This window comes from Urocitellus parryii, chromosome 5, assembly GCF_045843805.1.
Source record: "Urocitellus parryii isolate mUroPar1 chromosome 5, mUroPar1.hap1, whole genome shotgun sequence".
Lineage (NCBI taxonomy): Eukaryota > Metazoa > Chordata > Mammalia > Rodentia > Sciuridae > Urocitellus > Urocitellus parryii.
Window position 1 is genome coordinate 158782651 of NC_135535.1, and position 27590 is coordinate 158810240.

At 52.9% G+C, this 27590-nt stretch overlaps 1 protein-coding gene across 1 annotated transcript in view; it reads left to right on the forward strand.

Annotated features, from left to right (window-relative positions):
- Positions 1 to 12791: 12791 nt before the first annotated feature.
- The window catches only part of Unc5b (unc-5 netrin receptor B), a 73661-nt gene continuing 58862 nt past the window's right edge, over positions 12792 to 27590 (forward strand). The window contains exon 1 of the mRNA XM_077798396.1: positions 12792 to 13283. Coding sequence (XP_077654522.1) covers positions 13205 to 13283 — 79 coding nt within the window. The 5' untranslated portion in view covers positions 12792 to 13204. The remainder of the gene's footprint in view (positions 13284 to 27590) is intronic.

Genomic DNA, 27590 nt, shown 5'->3' on the forward strand with positions numbered 1-27590 from the left:
CCTCCTCTCAGTTTTATCAGTTTTCTTTGTGTATTTTGAAGTTCTGCTGTTTTGTAGATATGCAGTTAGAATCTCTGAGTCTTCTTGGGGCATTATTTCTTAATATCAATATTTTATGTCCCTTTTTGTCCCAGGTAATTTTTTTGCTCTGAAGTCGACTATATCTGATACTGATGGAGCCACTCCTGCTTTTTAAAAATTGTTTATGCTGTATGTATCTCCCCTTGTTTTTTTTTTTTTTTTTTTTACTTTTGGCTATTTCTATTGCTATCTTTGACCTGAGTTTCTTCTTTAATTGGTGTATGCAGATTATTTACATTTAAAGTAACGATGGGGGCTGGGAGTGTTGCTCAGGGGGAGAGTGGTGGAAGTACTTGAACCAAGCTCTAGGTTTGATCCATAGCAGTGCGCGCGCACACACACACACACACACACACGCACGCACACACACACACACAGAGTAATAATCGGTACGTCTGAAGTCTGCCATCTTATTGTTTATTTCATGTGTTCTTTCTGTTTTTTGTTTTCTTGACTTTCTTCTTTTTTTCCCCCTTTTGTAGGTTATTTGAATAAATTAAGTGAAATAAAAACAAAATATAAAAATTTAGAAGATATAAGTGAGGTCCTTCTAAAATGAAGACTTAATATCAACTGTCCAACCATCTATGTTAAGACAGAAGAGAAAGAAGACCAAATTGATCCCACAGGAAGTAGAAGGGAATAATAAAAAGTGGAGAGCAAAAATACAGAAAACAGATTAAAGAAAAATGCATCAAAGGCCAATTTAGAGCCGGACATGGTGGCACATACCTGTGATCTCAGCAGCTTAGGAGGCTGAGGCAGGAGGATCGCAAGTTCAAAGCCAGCCTCAGCAAGAGTGAGGTGCTGAGCAACTCAGTGAGACCCTGTCTCTAAATAAAATAGAAAATAGGGCTGGGGATGTGGCTCAGAGGTCGAGTGCCCCTGAGCTCAATCCCCAGTACAAGAAAAAAAAATCTAGTTATTTGGAAAATTTGATACGATCCATAAGCCCTTAACCAGATTTAACAAAGGGGGAGGGGAGAGAACAAGAGGAAACTCCAATTGTCACTATCAGAAGGAAAAGAGGAATGTCACCTTTCAGGTTCCAGACGTGGCAAAGCTGAGCACTTAAGTGTGTAATGTTTAGATGAGGTAATCGATTCCATCCAAGTACAACCTAGCAAAACTGGTCCAAGACGAAGAGGAAAATAGCAATAGCTCAAAATCTATTTAAAAATTAAATTTGTAATGAAAACCTTCCACAAGGCAACACCAGTCCCAAGTAACTTCACTGGTGGAGTCTATCAGGTACATGAGGACGAAGCAATTCCAATCTTACGTAAACTCCTTTGAAAACCAGGAAAGGAGGAAGCCCTCCACTGGTCACTTTATGACCCTAAACCAAAACCTCACAAAAAAATAATAACTATCACAGATCAATATACCTCATGCACATTGCTGCAAGCCTCTTCAGCAATATGTTAGCAAATTGAATCCAGAAACATATAAAAGGGAAAACTTATCATGTCTAAATGTGATGTATCCAGGAATGAAGGCTGGTTTCACATTTGGAAATTAATCAGTGCAATTCACGGGTTATTAGCAGAAGCAAATATATAAGATCTTGTTGCCAGGCACAGCGGCACGGACCTGTAAACCCAGCTGCTTAGAAGGCTGAGGCAGGAAGATCATGAGTTCAAGGCCAGTCTGGACAATTTAGAGAGAACACGTCTGAAACATAAATAAAGTTAGGTGCAGTGGCACAAAACAATAATTCCAGCAACTTGGGAGGCCGAAGCAGGAGGATTACAAGTTTGAGGCCAACCTTGGCAATTTAGTGAGACCCTGTCTCAAAAAGGGCTGGGGTTTTAGCTCAATGGTAGAGTGCCACTGGGTTCAATCCCCAATACCAAACATGCAAAAAAAAAAAAAAAAAGGAATTACACACACACACACATACACACACACACACACACACACAGAGAGAGAGAGAGAGAGAGAGAGAGAGAGAAATGATCATCTCAATAGATACAGAAAAGCATTTGACAAAATCTAATACACATCTATAGTTTTTGATATTTTGAGGTTTTGTTTTGTTGTTGTTTGGGAGTTGAACCCAGGGGCACTTAACCAGTGAGGCACATCCCCAGTCCTTTTATTTTTTTGTTTTGAGACAGTGTCTTGCTAAGTTGCTGAGGGCCTCACTAAATTCCTGAAGCTGACCTCGAACTTGTGATCCTCCTGCCTCAGCCTCCCTTGCTGCTGGGATTACAGGCATGCACCACTCACCTGGGTCTCATTCATATTTAAAAACAACTCAATGAAGTGGGAATAGAATAAAAAGAAATCTCCTCAATATGCTAACAGCTTTGAAAGTCCCAGAGCTAACACATACAGAGCCAAAGTGGTGAAACTTGAAAACCTTCCACCTGAGATCCCGCACATGTGAATAATGTCCATTCTCACACTTCTGTTCAGTGTTGAACCGGAGATTCCAGACGGTACAATAAGGCAAGAGAAATAAATGCAACTCATAGCCTTGGGAGGGAATGAGTTAAAAATGCCTTTATTTATAGGCGATATGTTTGTGTTTGTCTAGAATCTAGAGGAACAGAGGATAGAACAACTAGTATTAGTTAGTGACTTTAGTAAACTACAGTGGACAAGGTCAGTGTATAAAACCAATTGTCTTTTTAGACTAACAATTAAAAGATGCGAATTATAAAAACATTTATTATTTTTTAATTTAATTTTGTATTTATAATTTGTTTCTAACTAGTCATTAAAGACATTTTGATGTCATAAAATCAATTTATACACACACCAGTGTAATTAAAAATGGGCATGATCTCTACAAAGCAATGCCGAGGAAAATTAAGACCACGGAGCGAGATGCCTGTTTGCACTTTGGAAAATTCAATATCAAGAGGTTCATTCTTCCAAGTAGTTGTGTATATATTCAGTGCCATCCTATCAAAATTCCAAAGGTGCTTTTATAAAAATTAACAAGCTGGTTCTAAAGGTAATGGGAATGTTAATGATTTAGAAGTGGCAAAATAATATCGAAAGCGAAAAGCAGGGTTAGAGGCTTAAAGATGAACTATAAACCGGTAGTAATAAAGGTGGTGTGGTGTTGGGGTGAGGACAGACGAATTAACGAACAGAATAGAGCCCAGAAATAGAGCCACACTTACACAGACCATTGATTTCGATAAAAGCAGCCAAAGCAATTCAACAGGGAGAGGAAAGTCTTTTCAAAGAGATGGTGCTGGAACAGCCGGATAATCAGGTGGAGAAAAGTCCCTCCCCTGGCTGAACACAAAACAAATAATTCCCGGTGGATAATAAACCTCAGCACAAGGCTGATTACTATAAACTGATGAAAGGAGAAGCAGGAGGCTATCTTTAGGACACAAAATATACCAATCACAAAAGAAAAACTTAAAGAGCTGATCTTTGTAAAAATGTACAACTTTGATTCTTTGGAAGACACTGCTAAGCTGGACACAGTGGCACTCATCTGTGATCCCAGGAACTAGGGCGGCTGAGGCAGGAGGATCGCAAGTTCGAGGCCAGCCCAGGCAACTTAGTGAGGCCCTAAGCAACTTAGAAACATCCTGTCTCTAAATAAGAAAACTAAAAAGGGCTGGGGATGTGGCTCTGGGGCAGAGCACCCCTGGGTTCAGTCTTTGGTACCCCAAAAGAAAAAAAAATGTAAAGAAAGAAAGAAGGACACCATTAACCAGATGGAAAGCAGACTACAGGAAGAAATATTCACGGTACCTACTGCTGACAAAGCAGTATGTGTGTATCATTCACAATATTTAAGGAACTCCTAAAAGTCAATGATCAAAAGACAATTCAATAAAAAATGGGCAATAGGTTTGAACAGAGCTTTCATTTAAAAATAAGATTATCAGTGGGGCTCAGTGGCACACACACCTATAGTCCCAGTGGCTTGGGAGGCTGAGGCAGGAGGATCACAAGTTCAAAGCCAGCCTCAGCAAAAGTGAGGCACTAAGCAACTCAGCAAGACCCTGTCTCTAAATAAAATACAAAATAGGGCTGTGGATGAGGCTCAGTGGTCAAGTGCCCCTGAGTTCAATCCCTGCTACCCTACCACAAAAATAAGATTATGAAATGGATAATAAACCCATGAAAATATGCTCAGCTTCACTAGCCATCAGGGAAACGCCAAATAAAACTAAAGCAAGAGAGCACTTCCCACCCACAGGCTAATACGGAAAAAGGCGGACAATATCAAATGTTGGCAAGGATGGGGGACAACTGGGCTCTCATACATTGATGGTAGGAGTGTAAAGTAGTACAGTGACTTTGGAAAATAGGATTTTGTTTGTTTGAATTCTGCTTTTTTGGTACAGGGTCACCCTGAGTCACTTAGCGCCTCACTTTTGCTGAAGCTGGCTTTGGACTCTCCATCCTCCTGCCTCAGCCTCCAGAGCTGCTGGGATTACAGGCATGGGTCACAACACCTGGTACTGGGAACCAGTTTGGGCAATTTTCTATAAAGCTAAATATATGCTTTACTTGATGACCCAGCAATGTACTCCTAGGTATTCACTGCGGAAAAATGAAAACATGTCCACACAAAAATATTTGCATAAGAATATTCGTATAGCTCTGGAGGCAGAGGCAGGAGATCACAAGTTCAAAGCCATCCTCAGCAATTTAGTGAGACCCTAAACAGCTCAGTGAGACCCTGTCTATCAATAAAATCCAAAAAAGGGCTGGGGATGTGGCTCAGCGGTCTAGTGCCCTGAGCTCCATCCCTGGTACCAAAAAGAACATTCGTAGCAGCTTTGATCACGCTAGGCTAACATGGGAGACAACCCAAATGTCTAGAGAAGCACGGGTAGGCAGGTTGTGGTGATTCGAACAACAGAACTGAGAAATGACGAAAAATGAACTTTTATTCCTGGAAACAATCCGGATGGATCTGTCATGTCACCGAGAGAGAGGAGGAGCCCAGAGAAGACAGATCATATGGTTCTGTTTATGTGACCTTCGGGAACCCGAGAAACCCACCTGTCGTGTTGGAAATCAGGAGGACAGCTGCCTTAGCGGGGTGAGGGTCACCTGGGAAGCAACAGGAGGGGACTTCCTGAAAGGATGCCGAGGCTCATATCTTGATGAGGGTCACGGTTACTAGGCGTTCTCACCTGTCAAATTTCATAAAATTGTGCCCTAAGATCTGTGCAATCCACTGTATGTGAATTACACCTCAATCTCAAAGTTTTAAAAAGAGGAAGCCCTGGTCCAGCACCTTCTTTTCCTTGACCTTGACCTTCAGGCCCATCCCCCCCCCCCCATCAGGCTAGTCCTCCATCCCGCATGTGTCCTTGGGGAATGCTGCTCTGGGCAGGGGCCACTGAATTTTTTTTTTTATAGATCTCTTAAATTTGGAGTAGATGTTTCTACTCAGGGAAAAATACCAGATCACACAACTTACCAAGCTAAGAGCAAGAAAAGGTAAAAATCTTGAAAACGCAGTCCCATTGAGAGTCTTTGGCCGGAGGCTCCTGCTGACAGCTCGAGTCCTGCTAGAGGTGCCCGAACGACAGGAGAAATTGGAGCAGCACGCACAGATGAGGGGCCCGACAGGGCCACCTTAGCAGAAAGCTAAGAGACATCTCAATATTCCTAACCGGACGAGTTGACCGGACAAGGCTGGATGGCACGAGCGCTTCCACCGTGGCCCTTCATCAAGGGGTCAGGAGACAGAAAGGGAAGTCTCTGGCTGACTCCCCCGAGGGACTGGCACACAGCACACTCGCACACACGCGCACACACACGCGCACACACACACGCACACAAAAACCCACATGCACGCCTGCTATACTTTGCCCTAGAGTTTCTTTCCTCTGCTCTTCTTCCAAGATGTATGTTTCGTTATCTGTTTTATCAATAGTAATAATGAAAAAAAAATAGCCCATGCATCCAAGAAGATAGTTCATGGCCCAGGACCTCTTTTTCTCCTCCCTTTCAGAAGCACGTGTGGATCTCCTCAAGAACACTTCCCACTAGCAGGGCATGGCGGCGCACACCTGTGATCCCAGCAGCTTGGGAGGCTGACGCAGGAGGATTGCCGTTCAAGGCCAGCCTCAGAAACCTAGCAAGGCCCTAAGTCACTCAGTGAAACCCCTGTCTCTAAATAAAATATAAAAAAAATGGGCTGGAGATGTGGCTCAGTGGTTGAGCGCCCCTGGGTTCAATCCCAAAATATCAATGACTTCTCTTATTTTTAGTTGAAAGAACTTCTATAACTCAAGTGATCCTCCTTCTGCCTAAATGAAAGCTTTACAGACTTATAATTCTCAAGGTAGCATTCTGTAAGTAATGTTTATTTAAATATAAATCTCATATTATCACACTTTACCTTATTCTCTCTGGATAGCATAAATATTGAGTTCCATTTGATTAAAAGTCCATTATTACAGGAACAATATTGGAAACATCACATAAGCAATACAGATATTGGGCATATCTGAAATGGTAAAAGGTGTTTTTATGTGTTAAGAGCTGTACTATTACAGTTTTAAGACAAATATGAAGTATGTAGTGCTATCTGTGTATGTGTGTATATATACATATGTACATATGTGTGTGTGTGTGTGTGTGTGTATATATATATGGTATTAGGGATTGAATGCAGAGGCACTTGACCACTGGACCTCATCCCCAGCCCTTTTTATTTTTTTTAATTTGAGACAGAGTCTTATTCAGTTGCTTAGCATCTCACTAAATTGTTGAGGCTGGCCTCCAACTTTCCATCCTCCTGCTTAGCCTCCAGAGTTGCTGGGATTACAGGCATGTGCCACCATGCCCAGTTGTAAAGGTTTTTCCTAGATAAAGGAACTTGATGTTCACCCGAATGCATTGAAGCTGGAATGTTTAAAACAGTAGAGCATGAGAAGGGTTAAAAGGTCTAACCTGATATCCTTAAACCTCTCCTCTACATGGGTAACTTGCCATCGGTGACTTGGGCAAGACCTGGGAAAGGCTGCAGATGTGGCCTGGCCATGGGACCCCGTCTCAAGCTCAGAATCCGCACTCACCATGGGATCTGAGCCAAGTCCCTTTCCCACGTGCAATCCTGGTTTCTACTTTAATGTGCCCACGATTAACACCTACCTCCAAGAACAATTGAGGGGATCAAAGAGAAAAGATGAGAAGTACCAAACAGAGGGTATTTAGGGAGCCACGTGCTGTGTTGGTTGGGATTATTAGATGTGCAGACTTTGAAACCAGCTGCCTGGGCCTGAATCTGGCCTCTATCTCTCCCTAAGCAGGGAAACCCAAGTCTCAGTGTTCCCAGCTTTCAAATGGGGTCATTGCTCCCACCCTGGGTCAGCACGGGGTTAGCTCAGGCAGAGCTCTCGGCTCCGTGCCTGGTTCCCTGTAATTGCCCAAGTGCATCTCTGAAGACGGTGACCTCCCTCTGCAGAGCCCCCAGGCCCGACCTCTGAAGCCTCCAGCCAGGGGCCCATTGTCCCACTTCAATAATTGTCCCCCTCCTTGTGCTCTGACACCTGTCTCAAAAGATGCTTCTCTGGCATTCGGGGGAGGAGGCCTCCCTCCTGCTCAGTCAGCACCTGGGACTCCCTGCTTTCTCCTGAATCCAGGCTCATCTCCGGCATGGCAGGGCTGACCCGGGCTGGAGGGAGTCCCCTCCTGTCTTCTCGGCCTCCTCTTCCTGTGGCATCTAGTTACTCTATTTGAGTCAAAGGACCAGGACCTGGCTGCCTCCTGACCACCCCATTCCTGCCCCTGGGCCTTTGCTCACCCTGTTCCAGATGCTGAAACTCCTCCTTGGGCCTCCTCCATGTTGACAGTCTCCTTCTCACCCCAGGTCTAGTTCCAAGCACCCCCTCTCCAGAGCAGTGAACCCCCCAGGGAGCACGGAGCATTGCTGGCTCAGCCCGCCACATGTCCCAGCCGAGGCTCAGCCTGCCTTTCCCCTGCCCCAGACCCCAAACCGGGATTCACTACACGAACTTTCAGGGCCAAGAGGGACAAGAAAATCAAGGTCCCTTGTTCAAAATTATGAAGAATGTCAAGATAAACGAATCCCAGTTGACAGGACATTGTACAAAGTACCTGACCGATAACCCTCAAAACTGTCAAGGTCATCAGAAACAAGGGCAGACTCAACTGCCACAGCCCCAAGGAGCCAGAGGAGTCACAACCATAGAAGCCATGTGGGGCCCAGGATGAGGATCCCAGGACAGAAGGTCACTGGACCACAACTAAGAAAGTCTGAACTAACTTGAGCTAGTGATGATGTATGCATACTGGTCCCCCGATCACCGTGAGCACCCTACAGTAAAGGTTACTGACTGCACAGGGGCCCGTAGGAACTTTCTGTACAATATTTGTAGTCTTTCTGTCAATCCAAAAGTGTTCTCACATAAACAGTTACCTTTTGTAAATTAACACCAGTTAAAAAAAATTGAGAGACAACGAATAAATTGCTCAAAATAGAGACAGGATTTGAACCCCAATCTGCCTGACCTCCAGGCTTTGGTGACTAACTGCTGAGTACCCAGGAGAAGGCCTTCCCGTGAGAGGCAGAGAGAAGATAGGGGAAGACAGGCTGGAGAAGGAATATTGTCAAAGATTTAGCGGAGGCTGAGTCCACGGGTAATGACCCAGGCCACATATTGTATAACTTGATTTATAGGAAATATCCAGAGGAGGCAAATCCATAGAGACAGAAAGTAGATTAGCGGTTGTCAGGGGCCCAGGAGGAGTGACTGCTTAACTTTGTGGGGTTTCTTTTTGGGGTGATGAAAATCTTTTCCAATTCGACAGTGAGCATGACTGTAAAACTCATGAGTATATTAAAAACCACTGGATTGTGCACTTTAAAATGGTTAATATGGTACATGTTGTGTTATGTAAGTTTTATCTCAATTAAAAAAAAAAAAAGAGACCAGCTTGTGATCCATTCCTTCTGGATATGAGTCTCCACTGCGGCGTCTAATAGCAGTGAGTGACCTTGGGCGGGTCGCCTGTCCCTGCCTCCTTTCCTTCATCTGGTGAAGGGGGGCAAGACGGTTCCCATCACACGCACCGTCGCGTGGAGGATTTAAGGCAGAACCTTGCATGCAGACGATGCTCATCATTAGCTGTGATAACACTGTCACCCAGGACTTCAGCCCGACTGCACCTGCCGTCTGCGGGGTCTAGGCATCTGGGGTCCCTTCTTCCCGGGCAGGTCAACAGAGGCTCATTTCTAAACCTTCCCACTCAAGATCCTGCCAACCATGTAGTCTGATAATCCTCTTTCCCTGACTACCCGGGGCGGTCCTCAGGCAGGGTTTGGCTGGGGACAGTTCTCCCCAGACCCACAGCATTCGGAGAAAGACGGCGGCGGCCTTGGGGAGGCGTAAGCGGCAGCGCGCCGCCTAGTGGCACTGGCCGGAAACGGCCTGCGGGGGAGGCGCCAATCCCGAGCTCCAGCCGCTCCTGCAGGGAGCCCCTACAATTGCTTTCAAAAATAATTATTATAACATAGGTAGCTTTTATTCCGCTAGATTAGAGGATTTATGCATATTCCTTTAATCCTATGAGGCATTTATTATTTGCATCTTACGATGAAGGAAACAGATTCTTGGAGTGGTTCCCTAACTGACCCCTGCTCTCCCTGCAACTGGAGCTGGGGCCACTCTTGTGGGTTTGACTCCAGATTCCAGATCTCTCTGTTTCCTGTATTCTTTTCTGATTTGGGAAAAAATGAAAGTAACCCCTGGAAGGGTCTGCAGGCTCCGCAAAGGGTCAGAACTGGCTCTGGAACCGACTTCAAAGCATTGGTATCACACAGAGGCTGCTGGCCTCCAGCCTCAAGGAGACCAATAATTCATGTATCCACTCAACCAATATCAACCACATCCCTACTATGTGCCGCGGGTTGGAAGTCAGAGCCCTCACCCTCCAGCAGCTCCTGTGCCATTCTCTTGCTTAAGTCACAGCAGTGGCTCTTTGCAGTGAGCAGGGCACAGGTTGGGGAATAAGTCCTAACACAGCTACTCTGAAGTTGTCACCCCAGCAGAGGGGGCTTTGCATTCCCCAGTCCTGGGAGGTGGAGGTGTGACTCTGGGCAGTCTGACTCCCTGTGGTGCTCTTCCGGCCTGGGCTGGGGCGGAGCCCCACCTGCAGTGTGGCTGGGCGGCAGGTGGCTGGAGAAGGAAGGTCCCTGAGACTGGAGAGGCACTGGAGCATAATGCGGACATTCCCCGCTCCATGCTGGAGTCCTAGAGGGAGAGGCGAGCCCAGGACTCTCTGTAAGCATATATCCAGAGTGGAGAGAGGAAAGTGGGACAGGGTCTGGCAGGAGACAGGAAAACGACTGCTCTGCCTTTGCTTGCTGCCCCTCCCCCTTCTTCCCAGGCAGGAATTACACAAAGCCAGAAACCTGATACTTGGGCTGGTGTGGAAGTCACAGCCTGAACAACAAAGTTCCAAGGACTGCAACTTTTTTAGAAAAGTCTCCAATATCCCACTGGCCTTGATTGGGACGGAGGTGGTGCCTATAGTCCCTGAACGCCATGGCTGTGCTGAGGTCCCTGCTGGGCTCTCCAGCACAGTGTCCTTGACCATGCACCTGTGTCCGGTGGATGATGAACCGGTGTGGGTCTTGGGTCACGCCTGTTTATTTCCTGGCGGCACATAAGTAGCTAAATACCTATGTGTCTTTAGAGTCATGTGCTGTTGGTGTCCTCAGATGTGTGTGTGCCTGTGTATTTGCTTTTTTGACTCACATGTCCTTGGCCGTGGGTGTTTCTGTGGTCGGATGCCTATTTGTTCATGTGCCCTTCCTGGGAGGGAGCTCACTGTGCACCTGCATGTCTCTGTAGTATGTTTGCTCGTGTAGGTGTGTCTGGGGGTGTGCCTGGGACTGTGTCTAGGGTCGTGTGTCTGCTGTGTGCCTGCAGCGTGTGGCTGGCTGGAGCGGGCTGGGTGTGGTGGGGCGGTGGCGCTCTGGGCTCTCATCCACGGCTCTTGCCTGGGCTGTTCCAGGCCAAGCTAAAAATAACCAGCCTACCTTGGCCTACAGAGGCTTTTCTCAGTTGACCAAAGTCCTTCCCCAGAGAGTCCCACTCCACCCATATCCACCTTCCTGATTCTGGGTGCCCAGCCAGAGGACTGGAGAGGTAGACTGAAGTCATGCCTGGTGCCCACCCCCCCAGGCTCCAGACCCTAGACTGTGGGGGAGGGGAGGAGGTGTCGGGGCAAATCTGCTCTCATCTTCCCTCTGGGGACATGGCTAGGACAGGTCCTGGTTGCTTCTCTGCCTGATCTCCTTACAGTCGGCAGGCCTGGCCCCAAGCCCTTCCTCCTCCAATCCCTCCTGGGTCACTTGGCTCCTACAGCAGCCCACCCTCCTGGGCCTGGCTGGACCTCCCTGACTCGCAGGCCACACCTGTACCTGAAGAGGGAGTCCAGACCCAGCTCTGGGACAAGGGAAATCTCTTTCAGGACTAGGCAGCGTGGACCGGCTTGCTGGCTGCCAGCCCCTTATCAGAACTGATCCAGCCCCTGGAGGGTGTCAGGAGGAGGAGCCCGGCTCAGAGGGTTTTTTCCCAGCCCCATCTCCGGTGGTGCCTTGGCTTCACCATTTGCAGCTGACGAATAAATGACTTTACATCTTTGGGCCTCGGTTCCCCCATCTGTAAAATGGAGCTATAAATGGTTCTGGCTTCAGGGAGTTGTGAAAATTAACTGAGACGATACATATAAAGTGCTTAGTCCTGGGCCTGGCACACTGAACCTCTCTGCTGGTGGTGTTGATCCACTCCTTTGTCTCTGGGTTTCAATCCTAAGGCACCACCCATGTGCCAAACCTCACCTGACCTCCCACCTCACTCTTGGGAGGTCATGACTCCCCCCCCCCCCCAAGAATCAGACTGGTTGGGAGGGGACGATCTTAGAAATAGATTGTGACATTCCTATAGCAGTTTCTGTTATCTATCTGTCTGTCTCTCCTTATTCAATTTTACATTCTCTTGTGAAATAGTTTACATTATTCTCCGTTTTACAGATGATCAAGATGAAGGGAGCCTCAGAATGGTTAAGTAACTCACAGTCACACAGGTAAGGGAGAGTTCAAGTTTGCCCTGAGCAGCAAACAGCTCTCCCCACGCCCCCTCCCCCCCCACTGCAATTTTAGGATCAGATGCCGCAGGGGTTCCCAGTGGTCTGGCAAACAGGTCTGCCAAAGATCATATAGAAAAGTAGGACCCACCAGGATGATCCTAATATGTGCCCACATCCACAGTTCTAAGCCCCAGCTTAGGCGGGACTTGGTGTTTGAGGTCTGAGGAAGCCTCTTCTGTAAAGACCTCCACGTGGTGTGGAAGGCATAGACCATGCAAAAAGGGAGAGTCCAGAGTTTAATCATCGGAAGCGAAGGCTGACATATAGCCAAACTAAAGGAAGGCGTGAAGGTGGTACATTAGCTCAGATTTTGGAAACGAAAATTGGGTGGACTCCGATTCCAGACCTCTTCCAGCAGCCAGGTTTTCCAATGCGCTGGGTCCAGCGTTTCTCGAGGACCTCCCTTGAAGGACCCCCAGCTCTGCTCGGCCACGCGGAGGGCCGTCGGGCTCCCCCTCGAGGGCGCCCCGCCGGCCCCGCCCCTGCCCTCCAGGCCCCGCCCCGTCCCCGCGCGGTCCCCGCCTCAGCTGGCGGACTCTAAGACTCTCAGCGGCGCTGGGCATTGTGGCAGGCGGAGGGGGCCGGTGAGGGCGCCGGGGCCGCTAGGAGTGGCTGGGCTCGGAGAGGCGCGCTCCGGGACTCGGACGGCGCGGCGCCGGCCGCTGCGAGCGCCACTGAGCGCACTCCTCTCGGGTCGCGCAACTTCTCTGCCGGGGCGCCGGAGCCTGCGGAGCCGCTCGGAGCCCCGGAGCCGCAGGAGCGCAAAGAGGGGCGCGCCGGAGCCTGGCTCCGGAGTGGGCGGCCGGCACCCATCGAGCTCCGAGCGCCGGGCGGCCCTCCGCGCAGCGTGGCTGCCGCTGCTCCCACCGAGGGCTCGGGCTGGCTCGGCCCGGCGCCGGGGAGGACGGCGAGGAGGAGGCGGCGGCGGCGGAGACGGCGGCGGCGAGGCTGGGGCCAGGGAGAAAGCCCTGGGGGAGAGGCACCCGAGCCGGGCCGCGGGATCATGTGGGCCCGCAGCGGAACGCCGGGCGCTTTGCTGCTGGCGCTGCTACTCTGCTGGGACCCGAGGCTGAGCCAAGCAGGTAGGGAGTGATCCGGCTTCGGGGCTGGGGACGAAAGGACCCTGGAGTCTCACTGCGCTCATCCCCAAAGTTGAGGTGGTTTTTGGTAGAGTCTGGGTGCACCGGGAAAGCGGCAGGGGTGCCCAAGTTAGAACGCTGGTTTTTCTGCCCCACTCAAGTGGTAGATGGCGCAGCCACCTCATTGGGGGCGCTGGCCAGGGGTGGGTTAGAGTAAGTCGGAAGCTTCCTGTTCCCGCCTGGGAGGGATCGCTCCTTTCCCCTTGAACGGTAGCGTGATTCGGGGTCAGAGCCTCCGTGAGGAACCACCTCCAAGGGACTCCTGCCTTCCAGCGTGCGGCGAGGGCGCCGAAAAAAAAAACTGTCGCTACGCGGGCCAGGTGTGCGCCGTCTGCCGTTCGCCTGCAACTTCCTAGTCCAGGTCCCAGCTCGCCCAGGCTCCTATGCCTGGAATCTGCAGACCAGAGGGAGGCAGCGAGAGTCCTGCCCAGTACGGGAAGCGCAGGATGCGCTCCGCCAGCCGGGGAGGCCAGAGCGAAGGGCTTTGGCTATTGAAAGGGGAGGGCCTGAATCCTGCACACAGCTTTCCGGGGATGGTGGGCTCGCAGGTTTGGAAGTCCCCCCGCCTCGGGTGTGGGTGTGTGTATTGAAGGAGGGCGGGAGTACGTAGAGATCCTGCTGAGTTTCCATTTAAATGGGTCACTGACATTCTTGCTGTCCAGGGAACAGACCAGGTGCGCTTGCCTCTCGGTACAGCACCTGCTCCAGATCCAGGAAAATGCCTTAAGGGGGTTGGTGGGTTCCTGATATAAAACCCCCGACCTGCACTGATGTGTACGCGTCTCGCCCGCCCTGTAGCGGGACTGGCGTGGTCAAGTGAACTGACTCTTCCAGGTCAGGCAGGGAGGCGATGGACGCACTGAAGCCATCCTCTCTGGTACCCTAAGCCAAGCAGGTGGACTGGCTCTAATCCGAGGCGCCCACTCTGGGAAAGGGGAGGGAAAGGAGGGGACAATCTGCACCGACCGATTCCTCTCTGAGTTGAAGCTGAGAATCAGGCAGGAAAACTGGAGCAGAAAGTGGACGCGATGACGCAGCTCCCCCCCCCTTTCCGCTGTGATGTTGACATCCGCTCTCCTCCTCTGCTCCCCAATAGCTAAAGATCCCTCACTCTGGAATTAATAATTCCCACGGCCAGGAGTGAAGGCTTGGTTTTAGCACATCCCCCACCTTTTTTTTTTTTTTTTTCCCAAGCTGTGTGCTGAAAAGTTACGACACACAACCATTTGATCCAAGTTAATTATGATTTGGGCAGACTCTGGTATTTAAAGCAGTGTTTTGAAGTTAGAAGGTAATGATGGGGAAGGGGGGAGGGAGGCGGCTGAATGACCAACCATGCTTTAAAGGGTGCAGTTAGATGTGGGAGTGCTGGCTTGGGGTGTTGGTTTCTGGTTTAAGGGTGTTTGAGGAGGTGATTGAAGGGTAAGTTGAAGACTTCAAGTGGCACATGGGCAGGGTTGCTGTTTGTATACCAGCAGGGCAGTGGGATCGGGAATAAATACCAAGGCTACAGAGGGTGAGGGCTCCGCCAGGAGAGAGCCAAGACTGGCAGACCTGGTGTTCTCCGGGTGGGAGGGCTGGGCCAGGAAGGCTGGAGGTGGCCTGCTTTTTCTGCTTAACAAAGCATCCAGCCCCTCTTTCCCCAGAAGAAACCCCAGGCCCGGGGCTTTGATGGATTTGGGCACAAACCGTGCCCAGACAGAAATGGCCTCTAATACCCGGCTTTGATTTCTCACTAGTGAGGAGAAGCCGTGTTGGAATCGTGCTCATTACTTAGCGCTGCAGGGGCTGCCTGCCCACCAGCCTGGAGAGGGGCCAACTGGTGGGCTCGGCCTGCAGCCTTCCCTTTGCCCAGAATGTGCCGCCCTTAGAAACCTGCCTCAGGAGCAGAACCTGGCCCTTCCTCCTACACAGCCTTTCCCCCCAATGCCAAGGGCACCGAACATCTTTCTCTCGGAGTGTTGCTTGGGTTTTGTGATGGATCTCTCATGAGTCCCATTTCACTGATGGGGAAAACCAAGTCCCAAGTGTTGGTTTTGCCCAAATTTTGCCTTCACTCTACACAGATTGCAGGCCTTGTATGTAGGGCCCCTGTCCAGGAGCCAGGCTGATTCAAGCCACGCAGGACCCCCCTCCATCCCCATCTACCCTGCTGCCTTGAGCCTCCTATCAAACTAAGGCAGGGGAAGCTGGGCCTACAGGGGGCTCTTTCCTGAGGGCACCCAGGCTCCCTTGAAGTGGCAGGCGCCTCTCTCCTCTCCCCAACCCCATCCCAAGAATGAGCTTCCTTTTCAGCACGGAGAATTTCTTCCAGCCACAAAGTTTGATGGTAGAGAAATCAAAACAGGAACCATAGGACCCCCCAGAACCTTAGAAGAAGATGTCAGCAAGTGGCTGCCCCCGGGAGGCCACTCAATGCTCTAGTTGGCTTTAAGAATCTCCTCTCCTCCACCCCTTCAGAGCTTTTTTTGGCGCAGGGGGGGTGTACCAGGGGGGAGCACCAGGGATTGAAACCTGGGGCACCTCCCCAGCCCTTTTTTTGTATTTTAATTATGACAGGGCCTCTCCAAGAAAGGCCCTGCTAAGTTGCTGAGGCCGGCTTTGAACTCACAATCCTCCTGCACCACTAGAATCACAGGTGTGTACCACCACTTCCGACCTTTCCCGAGCTTTTAATGAACTTTTCCTGGGCCTCTGGCTGGGATGGTTGGGAAAGAGTCGGAGTGTCTTGATAATACTTCTTTTGAAGGTGCAGTTAATCAGAGTTTTCCTAGTGTCTAGCTTTGTGTGCCAGTGTGTGCACGCGCAGTGTGTGTGCGGTGTGTGTGCACACACCAGCCGGTCCTTATCTCCCTCTACACTGTAGCAAGCACCCATCTCACTTAAACAAATGGAAAATCAAGTGTCTTAATGGGTTTTCTCATTAAAGTGAAAGCACCACTGCAGGGGAGAGGGGAGGAATTTCTGCTGTAATCACTATCCTCAGGCTCTGTCCCCTCCCCCAAACCAACTGGGAATTCTGCAGGATCAAAAATCCTCCTGTTTCCAATCCACCAATTTAACTCCACTAATTTAACTGTGGTAGCTTTGTGACAGGCCCAAGGTCATACTGGGACTCAGGGACAGAGTCAGGATTTGCACTCAGGCCCACAAACCTCAATCTAGTGCGTCTGCCTCCTTCCTTCTTCCCACCTCACCTTGGGGCTGGAGACCCCTCACTGTTGGTCTGGGGTTGAGATGCTAAAATTGAGGCACCACCTACAGCAGGGGACATTGCTTTGGCAGCTGAGTTAGACGGGGACTGAGAGAGGGGCATTTGGAGAGTTGGAACCACAAGGGATGGAACCAGGCGAGGCCAAAGGTCAGGAACAAGGCCTCAGGACTGGGCAAGTGCCCCTGTGTAGCACCACAGGAGTCCCCAGCACTGATCTTAGCACCCAGCCTGACCTGGGGAAGGTAAGCTAAGCTCCCCGGGACTGCAGGGCTGAGCCTTCACATTTAAGAGCTCTGTGTCCCTTTGCGAAGTTGGGGACAGAATGTGTGTTGATTTTTTTTTGTCTTGACATTTTGGGAGCCCAACCTTCCCCAGCCCACTTTGTCCTGAACTTTTTCCTGCAATGAGATAGTCACCCATTCCTATCTATCAGGCCCGCACCCTGAGCCACCAGGGTTTCTGTTCATGGGTGTAGGCTGCCTAGCACTTGGGGGATGGGCATGGGATAAGCTGATCCCCTCCATCCCAACTGCTTGGAGAACTGCTCCCAAAGCTCCGAGCCCCGTGGTCCCCTCTCCACAAAGCGATTTCCAATGGACAGGTCTCCGCAGGGTTTGCAGGCTCCAGTGCCATCTTTTGAACCTCAGACCTGGATTGGGGTGGAAAAGAGATAACTTGAAGCCTGCTGAGGCCTATAGGAAAGGGCCAAGGGACAGGTCCTAGGCAGGGACTTGGGGTTGGTGGCCCTGAGCCCAGAGAAATTGCTGCCTAGGCAGATGGCCCCCAGGGAGAAGGGCGGAGAAAGCCAGAGGCCCAGGCCTGAGCTGGCACTTCTGCTGGCCTCCTCCTCCTCCTCCCCAGTTTCCTAAACAGCCTCCGCAAATGGAGTCATTAAAGCTGGGAAGCCGAAATGAAACGAAACCAATGCGTTCTGTGCTTTTGTTTCTTCCTTTTTTAAAGGAAATTTAAAATGCTGTAATTAGAATAATACAAGGAAAGCCCTTTCCGGGTGAGGAAGGGCTGGCGGGCTCTCAGCACTGCTCCTTGGACTCCTGAGTCGGGTGTGGGGCACCCGCTCCTGCCCCTTGGGGCCTGATGGGGACCCCCTCCTAGGGCTTTTGGGGAGAAGCCTGGCATCCCGGATCCAGCTGCGGCTCTTCGCTGGGAGTTGGTTGACAGGCCAGAGCCGCCCCAGCCGCTGCGCCCCCGCGGGCAGACAGGCCCAGGCGGAGCGCGCTGAGCCACAGGTCCCCGCGGCACCCCTTGCTCTGCTCGCGGTCTTGGGCATGCTAATGGCAGTGAAAACATTGGCCGGAGTGCGCTGTAAATCAGCCGCCTCCCCCGCCCCCACCCCTTTTGTTTCTCTCCCTCGGCTCCCAAAGCTCCGAGCCCCGTGGTCCCCTCTCCACAAAGCCGCCTGATCAGCAGCTCCGCAGCTCCGGGGCTGGATCCAGCGCCGCTGCACCCGCGCGCGCTGTCACCAGGTGTCAGCGTGCGCGCCCCTCTCGCGCGCCCCTCTCCCGCCCCTTCTTGTCCCCCTCTTCCCTCTTGCCACTTCCCTCCCCAGCCGAGCTAAATCGGTTCGGCTGGAGCCCTGGGAGCTCTAGCGCCACCGCCTAGCAGGGAGCCAACGCGACCCCCCTTTCTCACCTCCACTGGGCTGCGCCCTGCTCCTGCAACTTCCCGCGCTGCGCTCCTTTCTCTGGGAAGGCGGCTGGGGGTGTGAGGGTGTGTACCAGAGAGAGGGGGGCGGTGAGAGAGAGAGAGAGAGAGAGAGAGAGAGAGAGAGAGAGAGAGAGAGAGAGAGAATATGAATTAGGAGGAAGGAGGAGGGGTGGGCAGGACCTGTTGCTCTGGGGTGTTGGTGTGTGTGGAAGTGAGGTGCAGGAGGCGGGTGTGTTGAGGTCTGTGTCTTCTGTACAGGAGGGTGTGTGTGTGTGTGTGTGTGTGTGTGTGTGTGTGTGTGTGTTTGGGTGTGTGTGGGAGTCTGTGCTGTGTTTGTGTATAAATAGGTGTATGTAAAGTGGGGACAGTGAGTCACTGCCAGGCATGGGAAGCTCCATCCACTGCGTCCTGCTGGGGATTCCTCTTCAGGATGGGACCCAGGCCATTTGCCCTCCAGCTGGGAGCAGGGTTTGTCCCGGGTTCTGCTTTTGGAAGGGCAGGACTGCCCACCCCCCCTGAGGTCTACCTGAGCATGGTTCTGGTGCTGTAAATGAATGAAGGAAGGCTGGTGGGCCATAGTCCACTCAGGAGTTGGGCTCCTGCCCCAAGAGGACTGGGGTCCCTACAGTCGGCTCCCTGCTGGCCTGTCAGATAAGTGGGAGAGGCTGAGATTTGGAGGCTCACCTCCCTTGGGAAGGAGAGAAGGGTGGGTGAGATCTCCTATAGAATTCTCTAGAAAGGGAGATGGTGGACCTTGAGGGGGTGGGCTCTCTGAGGGCCAGCAGCATCTTAGGCAGGCCCTGGGGGAAGTAGTGGAACTGAAGGAGCTGCGTGCTGGGCCCCCCTGTCCTTCCTGGGTCACAGAAGGGTTCCCTGGCTTTCCTAGTTCTGTCCCCACCGAGGACTGTTGCCGACTGAGTTGTGTCACTCAGCAGCAGCCCCACCAACAGACGCATTGCTCTGGAGTCTACAGAACTCTGTCACAGGGACTCACTTTGTCCCTGGGAGAACCCCACCTGGAAAGGGGAGGCTCCTTAGGAAGCTGAGGACAGGAACCTGGTCAAAGCCACAACGGCTCTGGCTCTGGGCCTCAAGGAGATCGCCATCCGTGGGGGATGCTGATGTCCACTCCAGAAATGCTAAATGGCATTCAGAGAGTCTCAGGTGTCACCTGAGGACAACAGACAATTCCTGTAGGAAGAGTAAAACCATCTAAGCCTCAAGGCTTCCTGGGGGTGGTGACCCCCTCAGCGGCCACTCTCCCCTCTTCTGGACCTTTCTTGAGGGTGGAGGTACCAGGGATTGAGCTCAGGGGCACCTGACTACTGAGCCCCCTCCCCAGCCCGATTTTGTATTTTATTTAGAGACAGGGTTTCGCTATTGCTGAGGCTGGCTTTGCATTTGCAATCCTCCTGTCTCAGCCTCCCAAGCCACTGGGATTACAGGCAGGTGATACAGTCTGGTCCTTTTCTGGTCTTTCTAAGAACATTTCCTGGAGAGGGTGGGATGGGGCTGGTTGGCTGGGGCACAGAGCTGGGAGGCCATCCCCACCTGTCCCACTGTCAGGAAATGTGGCCCTGTCAGCATCCACTCTGGCTGCCACCTTGGGGTGGCACTCCTTGGGGAACTACTGTGTGGCCCCATTTCCACTCCTGGCATTCTGGATTGTGCTGATGGGATGTGCCCCCTCAGCTCTCGCTGGCCCCATGGGCTGGGACCTGGGACAGAGCTTCTCATTCTTCAGTCTCTCAGTGGCCTTAAGTGGAGGGGACCAGCAGATACTTCGTAGGCGTGAGTCGGGATGGTGTTGGGGTGAGGCCTGGGAGGCGTCTCTGTGGCCTCAGGTGGCTCACCTAATGCTGTGTGCCTCAGTTTACTCATCTATAAAATGAGGGTGCCAATGTTATCACCATAGGATTGCCCCCAGGTCCATGAGTTGATGTACCATAAAGCCCTCAGCATGGCACAGCATATAGCAACCCCTGGTACTGTTAGTCTGGAAGCCCTTGAAGGGAGAGTGGTGGGGCCCAGCAGCCCATGGCCAAGGAGGAAAGATCGTTCCTGCCCTCACTGTGCTGTGTGACCTTGGGCCAGTACCTTTCCCTCTCTGGGTCCTGGTTGGCTAGTTTCCCCCCTGTCTGTGAGTTTGGAGTTGGGGAGAGGTAGAAGGCGGATCCTTGACAGTTGTGTGTTTTTCTGTCTGGTTCTATTGGAAGAGGCCCCAGCTGCCAGCAAGACACAGAGGTTGCTGAGGCCCAGAGCCCCATGTTTACAGAGCTCCTCCGGAAAGTCAGTATATTGACTGGAATACCCTTGTGTGCATTACGCGGCCCTGGGTCTCTCTCTCTCTCTGAAGCCATAAATCTCCCTCGGAGACCTCCGTCCCTTTTCTTGCTCTCTAAGCATCTCCTGCCTCAGAGACCAAGAGCCCCAGGTCCAGGTGGGGCCAGGAGGCAGAGAAGGACACGCCCCCTCCAGAGGCAGTTGCCCCCACCCCACCTCTCCTGGGGCTCAGGTGGAGGGTGTGATAGAAGCAACCACCCAGACTCACTTTCATTTCTCAGGGACAAGGGAGGGCGATTGCGGGAAAGGGGCTGAGGACTCTTGTCCTCACATCAGATACTGGAACTCCAGCCCCTAAAACGTGTGCTCCTTCATTCATTCTGAGAAAGTGCTGTACTTTGGGGTCAGAGATGGACAACTTTGCTCTGGCCCTTTAAGAATTGAAGGGCTTGTATGAAAAATTGTGCCGGTATTAACCATGTGCCAGTCCTGTGATACTAGGTGCAAGGGGTGTGGGGTGGAGGGCCCCAGCATAAGTGACCCAAGATGTGCATTCTCCAAGGGCTCTGGTGTTGCACCTGGAGGGCAGGCTGTGCACCCAGACTACTTGGGATCAACTCCTGACTGTATTGCCATCTTGCTGTGTGTCCTAGAGCAAGTTGCTTACCTTCCCTGAGCCTCATTTCATCATCTGTGCATAGCACCAATCTCATCTGATTGTTACAGGGATGATAAAGTGCATTGCTCGGTCTAAAGTGCTCAGGAATGTTCACTGTCTTCATCATCATTGTCACCACCATCATCGGTGCCAGTTGTGGGATGGCACAACAGAAAATGCCTCTGGTGTTGAAAGGAGGCTTTCACAGGCTGGGTGGTCAGGGAGGGCTTCCTGGAGGAGGGAACGATGGCATTCGACCAGCCCTTGGGGGATAAGCAGAGGCAAATGGAGAGGGAAGACCTTGCTGGTGGGGGTACGTGAAGGTGCAGGGAGGGGCGTCCGGCACCCCCACACTCCAGCAGCTGGCTCGGGTCTCATCATCTGGCAAAGCCAGACTTTTGGCCCAGGGGTCTCTTCTCACTGCAGTGGAGAGAGCCCAGGGCTTTGCAGTGAAGGACTGAATCTTCCTGGGACCTCAGTGTCCCTCCTGGGGACAGATGGAGGGACAGGCCGGTGCCTGGCCTTCCTGGAATGAAGCCATGTGACTGGAGCCAACCTGTGAGTGGGGCTCCCGACCACCACTGCCACCCCCTCTGCCTCATCACCCCACCCTGGCTGCCCCGGCCAGGACTGGGCCTCGTGTGGCCGGAGAGCAAGAGGACAGGCCCTGGTGGCCTGGTGGCAGCTTCCACGTAGGCCAGAGAGTGGGGGCTGGGGGTTGGGCGCAGGAGGGGAGGGGCTGTCTCCTGCTCCTGGGCGCCCACTGAGCAGGCCCTGGCCCTGCCGAGGCTCCAGGGTGGGGAGGGACGTCCCCTGCTCCCATCCCCAGGAGCCTGCAGCCCCCAGAGGCCCCAGGCAGCGTCGGGAGGCATTACCGGCTCTGGAGCAGCGGAGGGAAGCAGCCCTGTAATGTGATCAGAGGCGCCTGCCACCCGCCGCCCGGGCACCCAGCGAGATGCAGGGCTTCCAAGAAGTTGAGTCAGAAATTCCAGGAAAGTTGCTCCGGCCCCTCCCCCGCCCCACCTAAGGTCATTCTGTGACCCAGCAGGGCAGAGTGAGCAGTGACAGAGATGGGCTGGGGGTCCGTCATTGTCAAGAGCTGGGGCCACAGGATTGGAGGCGGGTGGGCTGAGGTGACCAGGGAGACCTGCTGGGGCCCAGAGCCATGAGGGAGTGTCTGTCTGATTCACTCACCTGTGGCTCCAGCACCCCGCTGGGTACACAGCAGGTGCTCAGGAGGTGCAGAGTGAGCAGCCAGCGCAGCCTTGCACACCCTGGAGCCAGACTGCTGCCAGGCAGGGACCTGCTGCTGTGCAAGGACAGCCAGGGGACCTGGAGTCTCATTCCCCCTCCCCCCCACTCCTGCCTCCCGCCCCCTCCCCCTGCCGTCTTTCTCGAGCACTTCCTGTCACCAGGAAACTCCTGTGGACAAGCCCCTAGGTAGGAAAGACTTTACTCCCTAAATCCCTAAATCCCAAGAAGCCACCACGAATGAACCAAGTCTCCCTGTCAGGTGCCCTAGGCCCCTTCCTGTGCAGACAGCAGGTCTGGCCCCTGTGGGGCGGCTCTCTGTGGCTGCCCCCATCAGAATGTTTCTGCCTGTTCACACGCCCAAGCCCGCTGACCGCTCCAGGTGACTCCAGAGAGTGCCCCTTGCACGGTCCCTGGCTCTGGCCTGCCGCAGGTGTGGGCTGAGAGCGGGTGTTAGGAGCCCGGACCAGGGGCTGACTCCAGGCCCCAGCCGTCCCTGGCAACTGCCACCAGCTTCTTGGCAGAACTGAGCGGTCCTTGCCGTGGGTCTAGCCACTCCAGGCTCTCCATGGCCCCATGTCCAGCGTGCAGGGAGCACCCTGGAGACTCCACGTCCCCGGGTGCCAAGCCTGGCCCAGGTGCCACCTTCACAGCTGGGCACCCACCGGCCTCTGCCAGGAGCCCCTGCTGCAGGGTGATCTGGTGTCCCTGCCTGGCAGCCAGGACAGCCAGGCCTGCTGGGCACAGTGACCCCTACTGCAAGCTTGATCTGGCCCCATATTTTCCAATTGGTCTATCCAGCTTCTGTCTCCCCCACCCCCGCTTCTCTCTCTCTCTGTCTCTGTCTCTGTCTCTCTCTCTCTCTCTCTCTCTCTCTCACACACACACACACACACACACACACACATACACAAACATCAAGGAATAGCAAAAGAAAGCCCTGAGCTAAGAATTGGGAAACTGGATTCAAATCCCAGCCACATGGCTAATCTGCTGTGTGGCCCTGGGCCAGTCCCTTTCTCTCTCTGTGCTTCTTCAATCCAAATGAACAGGGTCACCCTGAAATCCTAGAACCCTGCCCTGGCTGCCTCCCACATTGTACCTCCCCAAGCCTGGGGGGATAACGTGGGGCCCTGTAACGAGGTGCCCTGTTGGGGAGGTTGGTGAGAGGGTCAGGGCAGGTCCGGTTCCTTCCCTTCCTGCCTGGAAGAGAATCCACCCACAAATCGCTGTCACCCCTCTTTCTTCTTTCTATCTAGTGCTCCCCGCTCGACATGGAACATATTAGCCCCAGGTGGCCCAGGGTCATCGCGGGGAGTTCTGGGACCCTTTCCAGTCATCAGAGTTCACTGTGGCCCATGAGGTGACCTGGTGACCGCCCGGGGTTATCAGCAAGGGGAGGGCCTGCCTCCGTAGGGGTTTGGAGAGTGCCTGGACCAGGAGGCTGGAGGCAGCTGTGTCTGTGACAGGCCCGTCACCTGCCCTCTTTGAGCCTCCCTGTACTTACAGCAAAAGGAACCAAAGAGGCTGAGTGGCAGGCGGGCTGGGATAGGAAAGGCCAGGGCGGTGCGGTGCCAGAGGAGGCAGGAGGCTGGCCCAGCAGGGCCGGAGGCCCAGGGACTGTGCGGTGCATCCTGCAGGACCTGGCGGCTGGGGACGGTGAGGAGGGGCCCAGTGTCCCTTTCCCTGGCTGGAACCTGCCTCCTGGAGGGTGGGCTCTGGCTTCTCCGCCTTCCTGGCCGGCCAGGGCCTGAGCCCGATCACAAGAATTTGGGCCACTTGCCGTCCTTCTCCATGCCCTGAGCCCTGCCGCGTGCCCAGGACTGCGGAGCAGAGGAGGCCGGGTGCCACGTCAGGGGACGTTAGTGTCAGCGCTGGGCTGGAAGCAGGCGCCATCTGCCGTGCCCACTCCAGGTTACGTAAGCCTCGGCCGGTCGCCCGTTCTTAGAAAACGGGGCCGGAGGACCAGCAGGCAGGAGAGCTTGCTTCCTTCCCAGCCCACGGGCCCTGGACCACGTCATTCTCTAGTGGCCCTCCCGCTGTGCAGAGAGAGGCCCAGCAGAGCGGGGCTGAGGCTGGCGGGTGCAGGTGCGCCCAGGAGAGGTGCCGGCTCCCTAGGCACGAAGACTGCCCACAGCACGCCCGGCCAGCAGCACCCCGTCAGCCCCTCACCCCGTTTCTCTGGGTTGGCTTGAGGAGCACTCTGGCTTCTGCAAAGTAGGGAGCCCCTTCTCCACCCCCCTAATTCCTAAGAGACATAGCCCTCCCACAGCTGATCAGAGAAGGTGCATTCAAATGACTCCAAATAACAGACAGTCATGCTACCTGCGTATCATCAGGGCCTGTGGGGTCACCAAGACCCAGGGTCGCATCCTGACTCCTTCATCTGCCAGCTCTGAGTTGTTGACCAGGCTGCTTCCTATGGCAGGTCTCGGTTTCCTCATCTGAGAAGTGAGAGTCAGGAAGCCTGCTGCACAGACCACCTTAGGACAGACTCACACTTGCCTAGAGGACAGGGAAAAGGTGCTGTGGTCACTGGGATTCTGTCCCATTCTGTCTTTCTCTTTTAAACGGTACATTCCACCATGTCTGGCTTATTCCAGGCATTCAAGGGTGCTTCAGAATTAACCCATCGATATCGTTAACATCAGCCAAATGAAGGGCACCCCAGGAAGGCACCCAGGGGCGTTCTGTCACACAGCCACATCCCCAACCCTTTATTAATTTTTATTTTGAGATAGGATCTCCCTAAATTGCCCAGGTTGACCTCAAACTTGTGACCCTTCTACCACCGCACCCAGCTTAGGCGCCATTATTAATGAACCTGAGGAAACAAAATCATGATTATTTCCATAGGAGCTAAAAACACCTTGGGCAAAATTCTGTACCTATTCATGATACGAGCACTCAAGAAAATTGAGGACTACTCTTAAGACTGATAAGATGTATACCCTAAGCTGGGTGAGGTGGCACAGGCCTATAATCCCAGCAGCTCCGGAGGCTGAAGCAGGAGGATCGTGAGTTCAAAGCCAGCCTCAGCAACTTAGCAAGGCCCTAAGCAACTCAGTGAGACCCTGTCTCTAAATAAAATACGAAAAGGGCTGGGGATGTGGCTCAGTGGTTAAGTGCCCCTGAGTTCAATTCTCGGTACCAAAAAATACACCACACACACACACACACACACACACACACACACACACCCTAGGCCTCAAGTCAGTGTCTTCTTTGAGAAGCAAACACTATAGGCATTTCCATCAAGACCATAATGGACAGATTCCCAGCACCTCTCCTAGTGTTCTACACGGTGCTAGACGCTGTAGCCAATGCAATTGAGCAGGAGAAATAAATTAGAAGCATAATAAAAAGCTAAAGAAAAGAAAATTATTCCTACCGGATAGTAAAACATTTTACAAAACCCCTGAGATTTCAACCATGTGACATGATACAAGAATTGGCAAATGGAACAAAGACAATAAAAAGTTCAGAATCAGACCCAGACACGTGTGGAGGTATACTGAAAAAGGCAGTTACTCAGATCTTGGGCTGAAGGAAGATTTCTTAATGAGTGTGCTGGGACAATGGTGACCATTCAGCAAAAAGTGAAACTTGAGACAGGAGTTCCACGTGGATTAGGGATGCACAACTGTGAACGGGATACAACTGCCAAATGAAAACACAGGTGAGCTCTTCTTCAACTTCAGATACAAAAGGCTTTCTAACAATGACTCCCAAGTCCAAGGCAACACAAGAGTGATCATTTTTTTTTGTATACTTTAGATTTTTTTTTGGTAAATAATTTACAAAACACCTTAAATAAAGTGAAAAGACTAGACTGGGGTGTGGCTCAGGGTGGAGCGTGACCTTAGCTTGCATCAGACTCTGGGTTCAGTCCCCCCCAGGTTCAGTTAGAGAGGAAAATTGGTAGAACCCTTTAGATAGGAAATTTGGCAATACCTTGTGTGTGTGTGTGTGTGTGTGTGTGTGTGTGTGTGTGTGTGTGTGTGCTGGGAATCAAACCCAGGCCCTTATCAATGCGGGCCGGCTCTGCACCCTCAGCTGCATCCCCGCCCTGTCCATGGCCTGGGGACCCCACCCTGCTTCCTCCTCAGGTGTCCCCCAACTCTGCTCACAGGTTCCCCCTGCTGCCCACAAGGACCCTCCCCGCATGGACGATGGCTTCTGCCTCCCTGTGGCCCTGAGCACATCGCTGAGCACCTGGACTCTACTTCCTCTTCTGTGAAATGGGGACAGTGGGTCCACCACTCGCTTCATGAGCGAGGGTGGGACCGAGGTCACACTTAGCCCGTGTGTGCAAAGGGGAGGTGGGCTGTGCCGTGAGGTTTCACTTGTTATTTACCTGAAGGGTCTGCAGGTGGCTTGGGGGCCTTCAGGAAATCTCAGTCCTGCTTCTCCAGTTCCTTGTTCTCTTCCACAAACGCACACACACACACACAGCCACAGAAGATGCTGAAGAGGCTTGCTCCCTGCGGTCACCTTGACCTGGGAGGGTCTGTTCAGTGCCTCCCACCTGCACACCAGGTGTGTGGAAGGCCCCCCGCTTGAGCGTGGGCACAGGAGGGACACCCAATAGGCCTGCTCTGTGACGTGGCCATTTCGCCCACACTGCTGCTGCGTCAAGTCCTCGCAGTGTCTCCGGGAGGACGGGGGTCTTAGGAGAAGACCTGGTGGGGCTACGGGAAGCCGGGTGACCCCCGATCTCCTGGCCGTTAGTGCCAGAGCCTCGCCCAGGAGCCTTGGACTCCAGATTCAGTACTGCTTCCACGAGACCCCCCCTCCCATCTGCTCTCTGATACAGGGTCCCCTCGCCTCCCCCACATACCTCCCTTGATGTCCCCCAGCGGTCACTGGTGGAGTGCCTGGGCGCTGAGTGAGTAGAATAACTTTGCACTGCCTCACCAAGTGCTCTCCTGGGGGAAGGGGGGCGGTCATGGGCTCAGGAAGGAGCTGTGGGCAGCGGGCAGAGCAGGAGCCTGCGCTTTCCTCCTGGTGGGTCCCAGCCGCCATCAGCCAGCCGCTTTGTCACCATGAGAGTGTTCTTGGGCGTGGAGAGCAAGGTCAGCAGCCCAGGGGCAGTCAGCAGGCTGTGGGGGAAGGGGCTGAGCCAGACCTCACGCCTCCAGAGCTGCAGGGGCCCAGGCCAGCCGAGGGCACCATCGCA